Genomic DNA, 13107 nt, shown 5'->3' with positions numbered 1-13107 from the left:
TATATCTCTATAAATATCTATATATATGTAATCTTTTTCATTAGATTATTACCTCCTTTTAGTCCACCTTGGGTACCATAGCACCTATAATAGCCTCTAACTAGGTATCCAATATATGTTTGTATACTTTAAAGGAATTCTGAATTTTCAATTACCTGCATATGAGTGATTGATTCTGTACATCACACATAGCAAGACAGAGGGTAAGGAAGCATTTTATTTCTTACAACAAACACTGATCAAGCTCCTACAATGTGTAAGAAAATTAGGGGAGGTGTGCTGTATTGCTTGGGTTTACTAAGGTGGCATACAGAGAAAATCAGTTAACTTCAAGTAAGCCAAGGAAGTCAATCTGCTATTTAGGAAGCACTGAAATGCATCCCAAGTCAGATAGACATACAGTTTCTAGAACATATGATGCTTTGAATTATGCATGACATTGATTCTGGAGTCACAGAAATTACTAAAATTACGAATGTATGAAGTCTGTAACTATTGGCTGGGAGTGGTGGCTTACGCCTGTCATCCATCCCAGCACTTTGGGAGGCCGAGGCAGGCGGATCACGATGTCAAAAGATTGAGACCACCCTGGCCAACATGGTAAAACTCTGTCTCTACTAAGAATACAAAAATTAGCTGGGCTTGGTGGTGCACACCTGTAATCCCAGCTACTCGGGAGGCTGAGGCAGGAGAATCGCTTGAACCTGGGAGGCAGAAGTTGCAGTGAGCCAAGATTGCACCACCGTGCTCCAGCCTGGCAGCAGAGCGAGACTCCATCCCAAAAAAAAAAAAAAAGGTCTATAACTATTAACTTGTTTACCATTATGATACGTTAAAGGAATTATTTTTAGAAACTGATCAAACAAGCAATAGGAGTGAATACTAACCTGCACGACATTGCCTATAATCACACTGTCAACAGTTTCAGGTGAAACTTTGCCAGCAGACAAGGCAGCCTTGGCGGCAAATTCAGACAAGTCAGTAGCAGTGAAGTCTTTCAGAAGACCTCCATAGGCTCCAAAGGGCGTTCGCTTAGCAGCAACGACAAACACACCTATTGCAACAAGAAGAGATTTGTAAGCCATCACATATTAGTAAATACCTCTAAAAGCTTCAAATAATCTCACCGTGAAACCTTACACAATTTAAAATTAGATGACGGAAATTTCTGTTAGGCAATAATACCTAGAATAAGTCACACCCACGGAAGCAGAGTCTTAAGGATCACCAGTTTGACAGTTTGATCTTTACCTACGTGCAGGTACCAAGAACTGCACTGCATGCTGTTAAGGAAGGAGACCACCACTTCTCCTGTGCACCACCCCCCACCCCTTGCCTAGTTTATAAGACAGTAGGAAAAGAAAAAAGCAAAAAGTTAAAAAGAAACAGAAGTAAGATAAATAGTCAGATGGCCTAGTGCTACCACCCGGCCCTGGTAGTTAAAATAATGATAATAATAATAATAATAATATCAATCCCTGACCTAAACTACTTGTGTTATCTCTAAATTCCAGACATTGTATGAAAAAGCATTGCAAAACTTTCTGTTGTGTTAGCTTATGCATGTAGCCCCCAGTCACATTCCCCACCCTTGCTCAATCTATCACCATCTTTTCACGTGGACCCCTTAGAGTTGTAAGCCCTTAAAAGGGCCAAGAATTTCTTTTTGAGGGAGCTCTGCTCTTAAGATGCAAGTCTGCGGACGCTCCCAGCCAAATAAAGCCTCTTCCTTCTTTAAGTGTCTGAGGAGTTTTGACTGCTGCTCGTCCTGCTACACTGTGATGTAAAGCCATTCTGGTTAGACAACTTTCTTGTTCTCTGATGCTTCACAATGCTAGAAACATTTGTTGAGAACTAAAATCCTTCTATGTGCTGGAGTATATTGTCTAGTATTACAATAAAAGAATCTCCAAACTAGAAGGTGCCTTAGGGTTGTCTGAGGTCAACCACTCACTCTATTAAGAACTCCCTCTAAAAATTCCTAACAAAAGCTTCTCTCTAAACCTCTGCCAGAAAACTTTCAGTAGGAGGACATACTCTACTGCATGAAGCAGTGTGCTGATCAATGGACAACATAAACTAATGATATTGCTTATTTTTTTGACAGAGTTTCACTCTTGTCGCCCAGGCTGGGAGCACAGTGGTGCGATTTCGGCTCACTGCAACCTCCGCCTCCTGGGCTCAAGTGATTCTCCCGCCTCAGCCTCCCAAGTAGCTGGGACTACAGACACCTGCCACCACGCCCAGCTAATTTTTGTATTTTTAGCAGAGACGGGGTTTCACCATGTTGGCCAGACTGGTCTTGAACTCCTGACCTCAGGGGATCCATCTGCCTCGGCCTCCCAAAGTGCTAGAATTACAGGTGTGAGCCACCTGCTCCCAGCCCCAACGAATGATATTTCTTTATATTGAACTAACTCAGCTTACAAAGTCTTCCATCCACCAATTCTAGTTCTATCCAAAAGCACCAACACAGATAGCGATGTAGTTTATAGAATATATGCTGCTTTGAATTTGAATTACATATGCCACCAGTTCTAGAGTCACAGGATGACTCAAGTTACAGACTGCAAATAATAAGGTGAACTATTATAATACCTAACCTTGTTTTTTACTAACTTTGTTTTTAGACTCTCCCTTTCTCCCTTAATCACCTAGCCTTGTTTCCACATGAATAAGCTCTTCCTTAGCTGAGACAGCCGGATGAGGACAAACTCCATTTGGCTCCGTTATTTGCAAGGTTTCAAGGACTCCTTCATACCAAAGAGTCCAATTAACGGATAAGGTACTGAAGCAAACAATGTACAAGTTCCCAGGGTTTTGCTCAAGAGATAACACCATAAAGCCTTGAGTTTGTGTCCGGCAGAGCACACATATATAACATCTTATGAAAGATTTAGAGCCCCTGCACCTGGAACTGTTTGTTTCTCTGTAACCATTTGTCTTTTTAACTTTTTTACATGTTTTCACTTCTGTAGAATTGTTGCAACTGAGCTCCCCCTCCCCTTCCTAACTCGAAGTATAAAAGAAAATCAAGCCCCTTCCTCGGGTTGGAGAGAATTTCGAGCGTTAGCCGTCTCTCGGTCACCGGCTAATAAAGGACTCTTAAATTTGTCTCAAAATGTGGCGTTTCTCTAACTCGCTCAGGTACAACACTATTATCTTTTACTCTTAGGAAAAAAATGGGCAAAACAGGTTACCTTCTACATGTGTATCCCCCACCTCCAGTATCTGAAGTCAGCTAACCTGTAAGTCCCCAAACCCAGTAACTCTCATCTCAGGTACATTAAAGGCATTCTTTCAATAGTTCTTCATTTGACATTAATTCTGACTGCTTTCCTCTAAAGACACTGTAGTTTGCCAACATCCTATTAAAATGTGTCCCTTAGAATACAACAAAACAGCATGCATTTTATCTAAACACAAAGAATACAGAGGAATTATCTACACATCTATTAATACACACTAAGACTATACATTTGCAGCATCACTATTAGTTAAATCGGTGTCCTTGTATGAATAAATGAAAATCACCCCTTCCCAATCACCTACTACCATCTGCCAAAAAAACTTGTGACTATACAAATATATGATTATGACGTGAGTGGTACTCACTCATCATCATTAGAGTTGTACAGTGCAAAACTGGCATATCAGTAAGCAGCATCAGTTATAGCCATTTCATCATATTGACATTCATTAGGCGTCTACTAAATACCAGACATTTTATCACTTTCCACACAAAAGCTAATCTTCCCAACAACTCTGCAAGGTAAATATTATAGCTAACATAGAAGGGACACTTACTATGCAATAGACTTCATGCTAGCACTTTGCATATACTAACTTTATTCTCTCCAAAACAATCTAAGTGCACATTTCCACATCTTGTCAAGAAATTATGGGACTTTTGGCAATGGGTTTGTGATAAGATACTGACCTACAAATTAGACTATTCAAGCATCATACCACTATTGGTATCTAAGTATAATCTTCCAATTTATGTCTATGATCTCTTTCATCAAACAAACCAGACCTAGCCTAAAATATTTCTATTTTAACCTCTCTTTTCATTCCTACTTTGAGAAATTTGCAGTTTAAAGGAATATCAGGAATATCAGATATATATATATCAATATATATAACTACAATTTAGAACAGATCCACTCAGCTTTTTACAGATACAAATTCAGATAGTTACAAAAGGCCATAAATACTAGTTGGGTGCATTACAAATGTTTTGTTCCGGTAAATGGGTTATTCTGTACCATGATGCCTTCCTGAATCTTTTCAAGTTTCTTCTCATCCTCCTACCTTAACAGTCTCTGCCTATTTTTATATCAGTGTTTTCTTTTTCTTTTTTTTTTTTTTTTGAGAAAAAGTCTTGCTCTGTGCCCAGGCTAGAGTGCAGTGGTGTGATCACAGCTCACTGCAGCCTCGACCTCTGCAGCCTTGACCTCCCCAAGTCAAGTGATCCCCCTGCTTCAGCCTCCCAAGTAGGTAGGACTACAGGTGTGTGCCACCACACCTGGCTAATTTTTACTTAGTATTATTTTTTGTAGAGATGGGCTCTTGCTATGTTTCCCAGGCTGGTCTCGAACTCCTGGGCTCAAGCAATCCTCCCACCTTGGCCTCCCAAACTGCTAGGATTATAGGCGTGAGCTACTGCACCTGTTCTATCAGTGGTTGCTTTATTTCATTCTTCTTTCCTCTTTCCATGCCTTCCTTCTAATTTCATTAGTTCTGCTTCTGGTCATGGCCTGCTATGCTCCTATCTGACCAACCCTCCAACAGAAAACAATGAAAAACTCAGGACAATATATGAGAACAACTACTACCTGCAGGTCTTGGAAATGAACAAAACTAGACAGGTAAGGAGAAGAGTTGATACTTAGAGGAAGAGAACAGAACAGGGTAAGTGCCCAATTTATTTATAGCAACTAACTTGAAGATTAACAGTCCGTGATGCATGGAATGGCTAGAACTCTGAAACACACAGTCTTACTGGCTTGAAGAATCAGAGAATAAAGTTCATGGTAAGCACAGCCACTAGAAAGTGAAGGAGAATCTGGGAAAGAGGAGCACCATAGAGGGAGATTCCAAATTTCACATATAAACTCTGCCAAAATATTTGGCTGACTCTTTAGCCGTTTATGTGTAGGTCAGACCACAAGCACCTAAGCCAAGCCTTAAAAAACTGAACTTAGATTTAAATTGTTGCCCACTACAAGGGGAGACACAGTTTATCATGGGGGTGCATGGGGGTGATTCTGCGTACAAAAAATAAATAGCCAACCAATGAATAAGTCAATTCTGTCTGCAGGATTACAACAGAATCCAGTCTCCACAATGTTTCATCTGCAATGTTCATAATACAATTCAAAATTAATCCACATATGAGGAAACAAAAAATATGACTCATTTTCAAGAAAAAAGACAATCAACAGAGACCAACCCCAAGAAGACCCAGATGCTGAAATTAGCAGACAAGGATTTTAAAATAGCTACCTATTATAACTATGCCCAAGGATGTAGAGGAAAATATGCTCCTAATAAAACACATGACATCTCAGCAAAGAAATACATACTATAAAAATCCAAAATGGAAATTCCAAAACTGAAAAATAACTGAAATAAAAAATTCCCTGGATGGGCTTAACAGCAGAATAGAAATGAAAGGAGAAAAATTCAGCGACTTTGAAGATAAATAGAAATTATCCAATCTGAAGAACAGATGAAAAAAAAGATTAAAAAACAAAGCCAGAACCTCAAGGTCTGACAAAGGAGGAGGGGCAATTCACTGGAAAAAGGATAGTCTTTCCAACAAATAGTGCTGCAACAACAAAACATCCATATACCAAACAAAAAGAATCCAGGCAAAAATGTCTCGTGGCTCAAGCCTATAATCTCAGCTACTCAAGAGGCTGAGATGGGAGGACTGTGTCAGGATAGGAGTTTAAAATCAGCCTGGGCAATACAGCAAGATCTCCATCTCTAAAAAATGTAAAAAATTAGTTGGGTATAGTGGCATGTGCCTGTAGTCCCAGCTATTCAGGAGGCTGAGTTCAAGGCTACTGTGGGCTACAATCAAGTCACTGCACTCCAGCCTGGGTGACAGAGTGAGACCTCTTACCTAAAAAAAACAGAAATGAAAACAAAGAGATCATAGACTTAAATATAAAATGCAAAACTCTTAGAACATATGAGAAAAATCTACATGGCTTTTGGTTTGGTGATAACTTTTTAGATCTAACACCAAAAGCAGGATCCATGAAGGGAAAACTTAAGTTGGACTTCTTAAAATTGAAAACTTCTGGCTGTGTACAGTGGCTCATGCCTATGATCCCAGCACTTTGGAAGGCCGAGGTGGGAGGATTGCTTGAGCCCAGGAGTTTGAGACCAGCCTGGGAAACATGATGAGACCCTGTTTCTACAAAGAATTAAGAAATCAGCCGAGCGTGGTGGTGTGTGCTTGTGGTCCCAGCCACTTGGAAGGCTGAAGCGAGGGGACTGCTAGAGTTCAGGAGGTCAAGGCTACAGTGGCCGTGTTCACACCACTGTACTCTAGCCTGGGCAACAGAGTGGGACCCTCTAAAAACAAATGAATAAATAACTTCTGCTCTGCAAAAGATGCTGTCAAAAGAATGAAAAGACAAGCCACAGACTGGGAGAAAGTATTTATAAAAACACCTAACTGATAAGGGACTGGTATCCAAAACATACAAAGTGTTCTTAAAGCTCAGCAATTAAAAAAAAAAAAAAAAAAAAAAAAACAACAACAACCCACACAACCCAATTTAAAAATGGGCAAAAGATCTGAACAGATACCTTACCAGAGAAGATATACAGATGGCAAATAAGCATATGCAAAGATGCTCAACATCATATGTCATTAGGGAATTGCAAATTAAAACAACATGAGATACTACTACATAACTATTAGTCTTTTGGATTTTAGAAAGGCTAAAATCCCAAACACTGACAATACCAAATGCTGGTGAGGATGTGGAACAACAGAAATTCATTCATTGCTGGTGGGAATGCAAATGGTATGGCCAGCTTGGAAGACACTTTGGCAGTTTCTTATAAAACTAAACATACCTAACCATATGTATCATGTTTCTTGTATTTACCTAAATGATTTGAAAACTTATGTTCAAACAAAAATGTGCACACAAATCTTTATTCATAATTGTCAAAACTTGAAGGCAACCATGATGTCCTATTGGGGGAAACCACCCCCAATATTTCAATGTAGCTTCTTTCTGTTTTCCCTAAGTGTCAGCCGGTCTGAGAAATAAAGAGAAAGAGTACAAAGAGACAAAGAGAGGAATTTCACAGCTGGGCCGCTGGGCCTAACACCACATATTGGTAGGTCCATGATGCCCACCTGAGCCGCAAAACCAGCAGGTTTTTATTAAGGACTTCAAAAGGGGAGGGGGTATATGAACAGGGAGTAGGTCACAAAGATCACATGCTTCAAAGGGCAAAAAGGAGAACAAAGATCACATGCTTCTGAGGCCAATAAAGATCACAAGGCAAAGGGCAAAGCAAAGATCACAAGGCAAAGGGCAAAATCAAAAACTCCTGATAAGGATCTATGTTCAACTGTGCACATATGGTCTTGGTAAACAACTTAACAGAAAACAGGCATCAAGAGCAGAGAACCGGTCTACCTCAAATTTACCAGGGAGTGTTTTTTTCCCCATCCTAATAAGCCTGAGGGTACTGCAGGAGACCAGGGCGTATTTCAGTCCTTATCTCAACCCCATAAGACAGACACTCCTAGAGCAGCCGTTTATAGACCTCCCACCAGGCATGTAATTCTTTTCCTAGGGTCTTAATATTCCTTGCTAGGGAAAAGAATTTAGCCATATCTCTCCTACTTGCACGTCTGTTTACAGGCTCTCTGCAAGAAGAAAAACATGGCTCTTTTTGCCCAACCCCACAGGCAGTCAGACCTTATGCTTGTCTTCCCTTGTCCCTAAAAATCGCTTTTATTCTGTTTTTTTCAAGGTGCACTGATTTCATATGTTCAAACACACGTTTTACAATGAATTTGTGTAGTTAACACAATCATCACAGTGGACCTGAGATGATGTACATCCTCAGCTTACGAAGATAACAGAATTAAGAGATTAAAGTAAGACAGGCATAAGAAATTATAAAAATATTAGTAGGGACGTGATAAATGTCCATGAAATCTTCACAATTTATGTTCCTCTGCCACAGCTCCAGCCAGTCCCTCCGCTCAGGGTCCCTGACTTCCCGCAACAATGTCCTTCAGCAGGTGAATGGATAAACAAACTGTGGTGCAGCCATACAATGAAATATTATTCAGCAATAAGAAGAAGTGAGCTATCAAACCATAAAAAGAAGGAATCTTAAATGCATGTTACTAAGTGAAAGAAGAAAGTCTGGAAGGGCCATATACTATATGATTCCAACTATATGATATCTGGAAAAGGCAAAGCTATGGAGACAGTAAAAAGATCAGGGCTTGCCAGGGGTTCAGAGACAGGGATGAATAAGTGAATCACAGATTATGTTTAGGGTGGTGAAATTAATCTGTATGACACTATAATACTGACATCAGTCATCTGCACATTTGTCAAAACCCACAGAACTATATAATACAATGAATGAACTTGAATGCAAAACATGAACTTCAGTGAATAATAATGTATCAATATTAGCTCATCGATTGTAACAAATGTACCACACTAATGCAAGATGTTAATAATAGGGGAAATGGACAGGACGAGGGAGCATAGGGTATACTCCATACTTTCTGCTCAATTTTTCTGTAAAACCTAAATCTGCTCAAAAACAAAGTTTGTTAATTTTTTCTTTAAAGTCAGAAAGTAAAAAGACATGGGCAGAACCTCAAGGACTAACAAGTTACAGTCACAGGAGAGGACAGAGAATGGGTTTTAAAAAACATTTGCAGAAATAATAAAGAAGAAATGTCCAAATTTGATAAAAAACATAAATTTATAGATTAAAGCTTAGTAAACCTCAATTCTAATAAACACCAAACATAGCACTCTACACCCCCTTCCCCTGCAGCTTGGCACATCATTGTCAAACTTTTGAAATCCAAAGATAACAAAAATACATAAAACATCCAGAAATAAAAATGACATATTGCACACATGGAAATGACCCCAACTTCTCCTCAGAAACAATAGAGTCTAATTTCATTTGTCTCTCTACAAAGTTCCTTTTATGAGTTTCTCCCCTATGTCTCATATTCTAAGAAAGCGTTTGTGAGACGGCAGTGCTAGTAGTGAAATATGCAATATCTACAAAGGAAAGGGTGTGCGTGGGAAAATAAAAACAAAAAAAGAACCTCCCCTTTATCTATATTACTTCTTATTTGATGCTCCCAGACTGTAAAGTTTAGCTCAAGTAAGGCCTTAACTGAACTAATACAATTATTTTGAACAGAGAAAATGTTCTCAATCATATATTTTTGGTTTGGGTTTTTTTTTGTTTGTTTGGAGGCAGGGTTTCACTCTGTCACCCAGGCTGGAGTGCAGTAGTGTGATCTCGGCTCACTGCAGCCTCAACCTCCTGGGCTCAAGCAATCCTTCACCACAGCCTCCCCAGTAGCTGGGACTACAGGTGAGTGCCACCATGCCTGGCTAATTTTTGTATTTTTTGTAGAGACTGGGTTTCTCTATTTTAAAAAATAATTTTTTACTATTATTATTTTAAATATTTTAACAAAAAATCTGGGATGCGCAGATACAAAGACTATAAAGGTTTAAAGGTTTTTTCTTTTAATTTCATAAATTGTATGCCATGTCAATTTTCATTTGATGTCAATTTTACGTGGATACTAAAAGGTCTAAAACTTAACAATCTTTAACACCAAACTGAAATCTCATTTATTGTAAAACACCCTGAAAATTCAGAGGCTAAAAATTTCCCAAGACCGAAAGACAGTGAAGAGACATATTAACCCAGAGTGTAGTGAGTCCAAGTAGCTCCAAGAAAGGGCCTGGGAAGATGTGCTGAGTTGACAGTACAGGAAAAGCACCACTAGGAAAGAAACAGCTCTACCTTTCTATCACATTGTTAGGTAAATATTCACTTAGTACCAGCGACTTCAGGCAGCAACTAGGGCAAATTATCCCGGTGTTTCAGGATTAAGGTAATTTAGCAGCCCTGCCCACTCGCCTTGAAAAAATACACAAACATTCCCAACAAAGTCAGGAGCAGTAGGAGAGCTAAGATCTAAGTGAAAACCTCCTGCCAAGTACTAGGATGGGAGCTAATAAAAACCTAGAACTGTTCTTCTTGTTGAGTGAAATCTGACAAATTAATGATAATCCTTAACAAATTTTAACTCAAATGTGTCCTTTTCCCTATAATCAGTCACATGCTCTTCTTTCTTCCCACCCACCCTGCAAACACTTTGTATGCTGCTTGAGAGAAGCGTATCTTTAATGATTCTAGCCGGCCTGTAACATCACTATTTCAAGCTCAAGGCTTGGGTTCTAGTCACAGCCACTAACTACCTGTGTTATTATACACAACCACTTTACCTCTCTCCACATGAGCGTCCTAATTGCTATGATAAGGAAATGGAAAAAAATACGATCACTAGCTCTAACACTACAGTAAACTGTACCAGAAATTTATAAACTTTCTACTTCCTTAATACAGATGTCAATGTGCATTTTTTTCCTTTCTGAGTTCATAGTATTTGTGAAATTTTCAAATGGGTCTGTATTACAAGAAAGGGTAAGAACCACTGATAAAATATTAAAATGACATCAGTAAAACTATTATTTCCTTTTTAAGAAGATAGCTCATGACAATGCACCTTTTAAATGAAGTGGAAATGCCTCGTCTAAAAAAAATTCACCATGCTGCTTTATGAAGTAAACGTAGTAAATTCAGTCAGGAAGGGCACTGGCAAATGAAATCCACGTTGCAGGAAACTATAAACACTGCATTTGGTTCCAGAATACCGATTTTTCCCTTCATTTGTTCTCAAGCCACTTTGGTTCTTCTGACTTTCAGATCCCCCTAACCAATTCTTAGCTGGCATCTCCACTTGGCTGCTTCACAGGCACCAAAAAGTTTTCTGCCTAAAACTGAATGCTCAATCCTCCTTTCCACATCTATTCCTTTCCCAATTTTCCTCACTCTGTAAGTGGCATCATCATGAACACTGTTCATCAAACCAGGCACTTTTCATCATTCTTGACATTTCCTGCTTATATTTACTCCACCACACCCAATCTACTTTCTAACAAAACCACCCCAAATCTATCTCAACTCAGCCCTCCCCTTTTCTCCCCAATTACACTGCCCCACACGAGTCAAAGCCATCATTTGCTGCTCCCTGGACCTCTGCAATAGATCCTTAAATGGTCTCTTCGCCATTACACAGACCGCCCCAAATCCGGACAGAGTGGAAATCAGATCCTGTCATTACCCCGCTTTAAATCCCTCTATTGCCTTCCACTGAATTTGGAACAAAATCCCACCTTCTTACAGAGTTCACAGGGCCCTGGAGCACCAAAATGCTTGGTTCTTAGATCCTGCCAAGCTTTTTCCTGTCTCAGGGCCTCGATAGTGTTCCACCTGAATGCTCTTCGACACGTATATCCTTTTTTTTTTTGAGACGGAGTCTCGCTCTGTCGCCCGGGCTGGAGTGCAGTGGCCGGATCTCAGCTCACTGCAAGCTCCGCCTCCCGGGTTCACGCCATTCTCCTGCCTCAGCCTCCCGAGTAGCTGGGACTACAGGCGCCCGCCACCTCGCCCGGCTAATTTTTTGTAGTTTTTAGTAGAGACGGGATTTCACCGTGTTAGCCAGGATGGTCTCGATCTCCTGACCTCGTGATCCGCCCGTCTCGGTATATCCTTAAAGTAAGATTCCATTGATTGTGCCCATTTGTTTTGAAAAGGGAGTTTATTACACAGTTGTTTTAAACAAGTTCATAACCCTAGAGCTTAGGTATAGAGTGGCTGCTCTAAACTAAAGCAACAGAAGGGAAAAGGGAGCAGGGCAGGTCTTCCAGCAGAACACCAGCTACCATTTCTGTGGCCAGGCCACGCCATCGATTCACTCGGGGAGCCCTGCCCACCGAGGCCCAGCAGCCGGCTCCTGTGTGCAGCTGCCCCGCAGCAAGCGCCAGCGGCCTATGGCGCCGCCCCATTTATCCTAATACTTGGACTCGAACTAATGGAGTCACTGTTAGGCGAAGAAAGGAATGACCTCCAAGGTCACATGCAAGCAAACTTTGGTCTCAAGTCAACAGGAAATTGCATCGAAATCGCTGTCGCTAGCGTCTTACAAGTAAGGGTTTTCTCCTTAACCCAAACAAGCCTTTCGGGCTGGGTTTTTATCACTTCCGCTCCAAAACCGAGGAGGTTGAGTGAACTTCACCCCACGACCCCCGACTCTCCGCGGCGGCCGGAAGCGGAGGCCTGGCCGGGGGAGGGCAGGACCCCGAGGGGCGAGGAGAGGAGGGGGCTGCGCTCACCTCGGAGCAGAGCCATGGCTGCGGCTGGGTCGTCGGCGGCGCGGGTCTCTGGTCTGGGGGACGCAGAGCGGCCACTTGCAGTCACCCAGATTTCAAGAGCGTGGGTGGCGCCCCGGGAGCCACGCCCCTGCCCTTTCACCTACTTCCCGCGTAAGATGATCCTACTCCACGCGTGGCTGCCCGCCTCACCCTAGCCCGAGGGAGCCCGGGGGTCGGGGCTCGGGTAGACCACTACGCGTCTTGAGGGCTGACTCTTTCCTCACGTCCTCGTTTTTAGATTTTCTCCGTTTCCAAACCGAGAGAATTTGGTTTGACACCTCTCACCCATCATATCCCAGCCCCGAGAGGGAATGACTGTTCCCTTTGGTCTCCGCCAGAACCCTAAACACCTGGCAGGAGCCCAGGCCAGAGGAACTTGGCGCGCTGGCGGCCGCCAGCTGGGGGCGGAACCGAACGTCCTGGGGGCGGGGCGCGGCGGAGGCGCGACGGGATTGGCTGGAGCGGGCGGCTGCGCAGTCCGCTGGGCAGAGGCTCTGGTCGCCGATCTGGACGCGCGACTGCGCTTGGGTGCTGTACTGAGGGCTGGGCGGAGAGGTGGGCGGCA

The 13107-nt window shown here is 41.8% G+C and overlaps 1 protein-coding gene across 1 annotated transcript in view; it reads right to left on the bottom strand.

The window, feature by feature from the left end:
* Positions 1-12569, bottom strand: part of ACAA2 (acetyl-CoA acyltransferase 2) — a 28553-nt gene extending 15984 nt beyond the window's left edge. Inside the window, exons 1-2 of the mRNA XM_045377777.2 lie at positions 12504-12569; positions 888-1054 (exon numbers count right to left, since the gene is read on the bottom strand). Coding sequence (XP_045233712.2) covers positions 888-1054; positions 12504-12519 — 183 coding nt within the window. The 5' untranslated portion in view covers positions 12520-12569. The remainder of the gene's footprint in view (positions 1-887; positions 1055-12503) is intronic.
* Positions 12570-13107: the final 538 nt, after the last annotated feature.

This window comes from Macaca fascicularis, chromosome 18 (assembly GCF_037993035.2).
Source record: "Macaca fascicularis isolate 582-1 chromosome 18, T2T-MFA8v1.1".
In the NCBI taxonomy this organism is placed as follows: Eukaryota; Metazoa; Chordata; class Mammalia; order Primates; family Cercopithecidae; genus Macaca; species Macaca fascicularis.
Note: the sequence above shows the minus strand (reverse complement) of the source record. Positions and strands in the feature narration are given on the sequence as shown.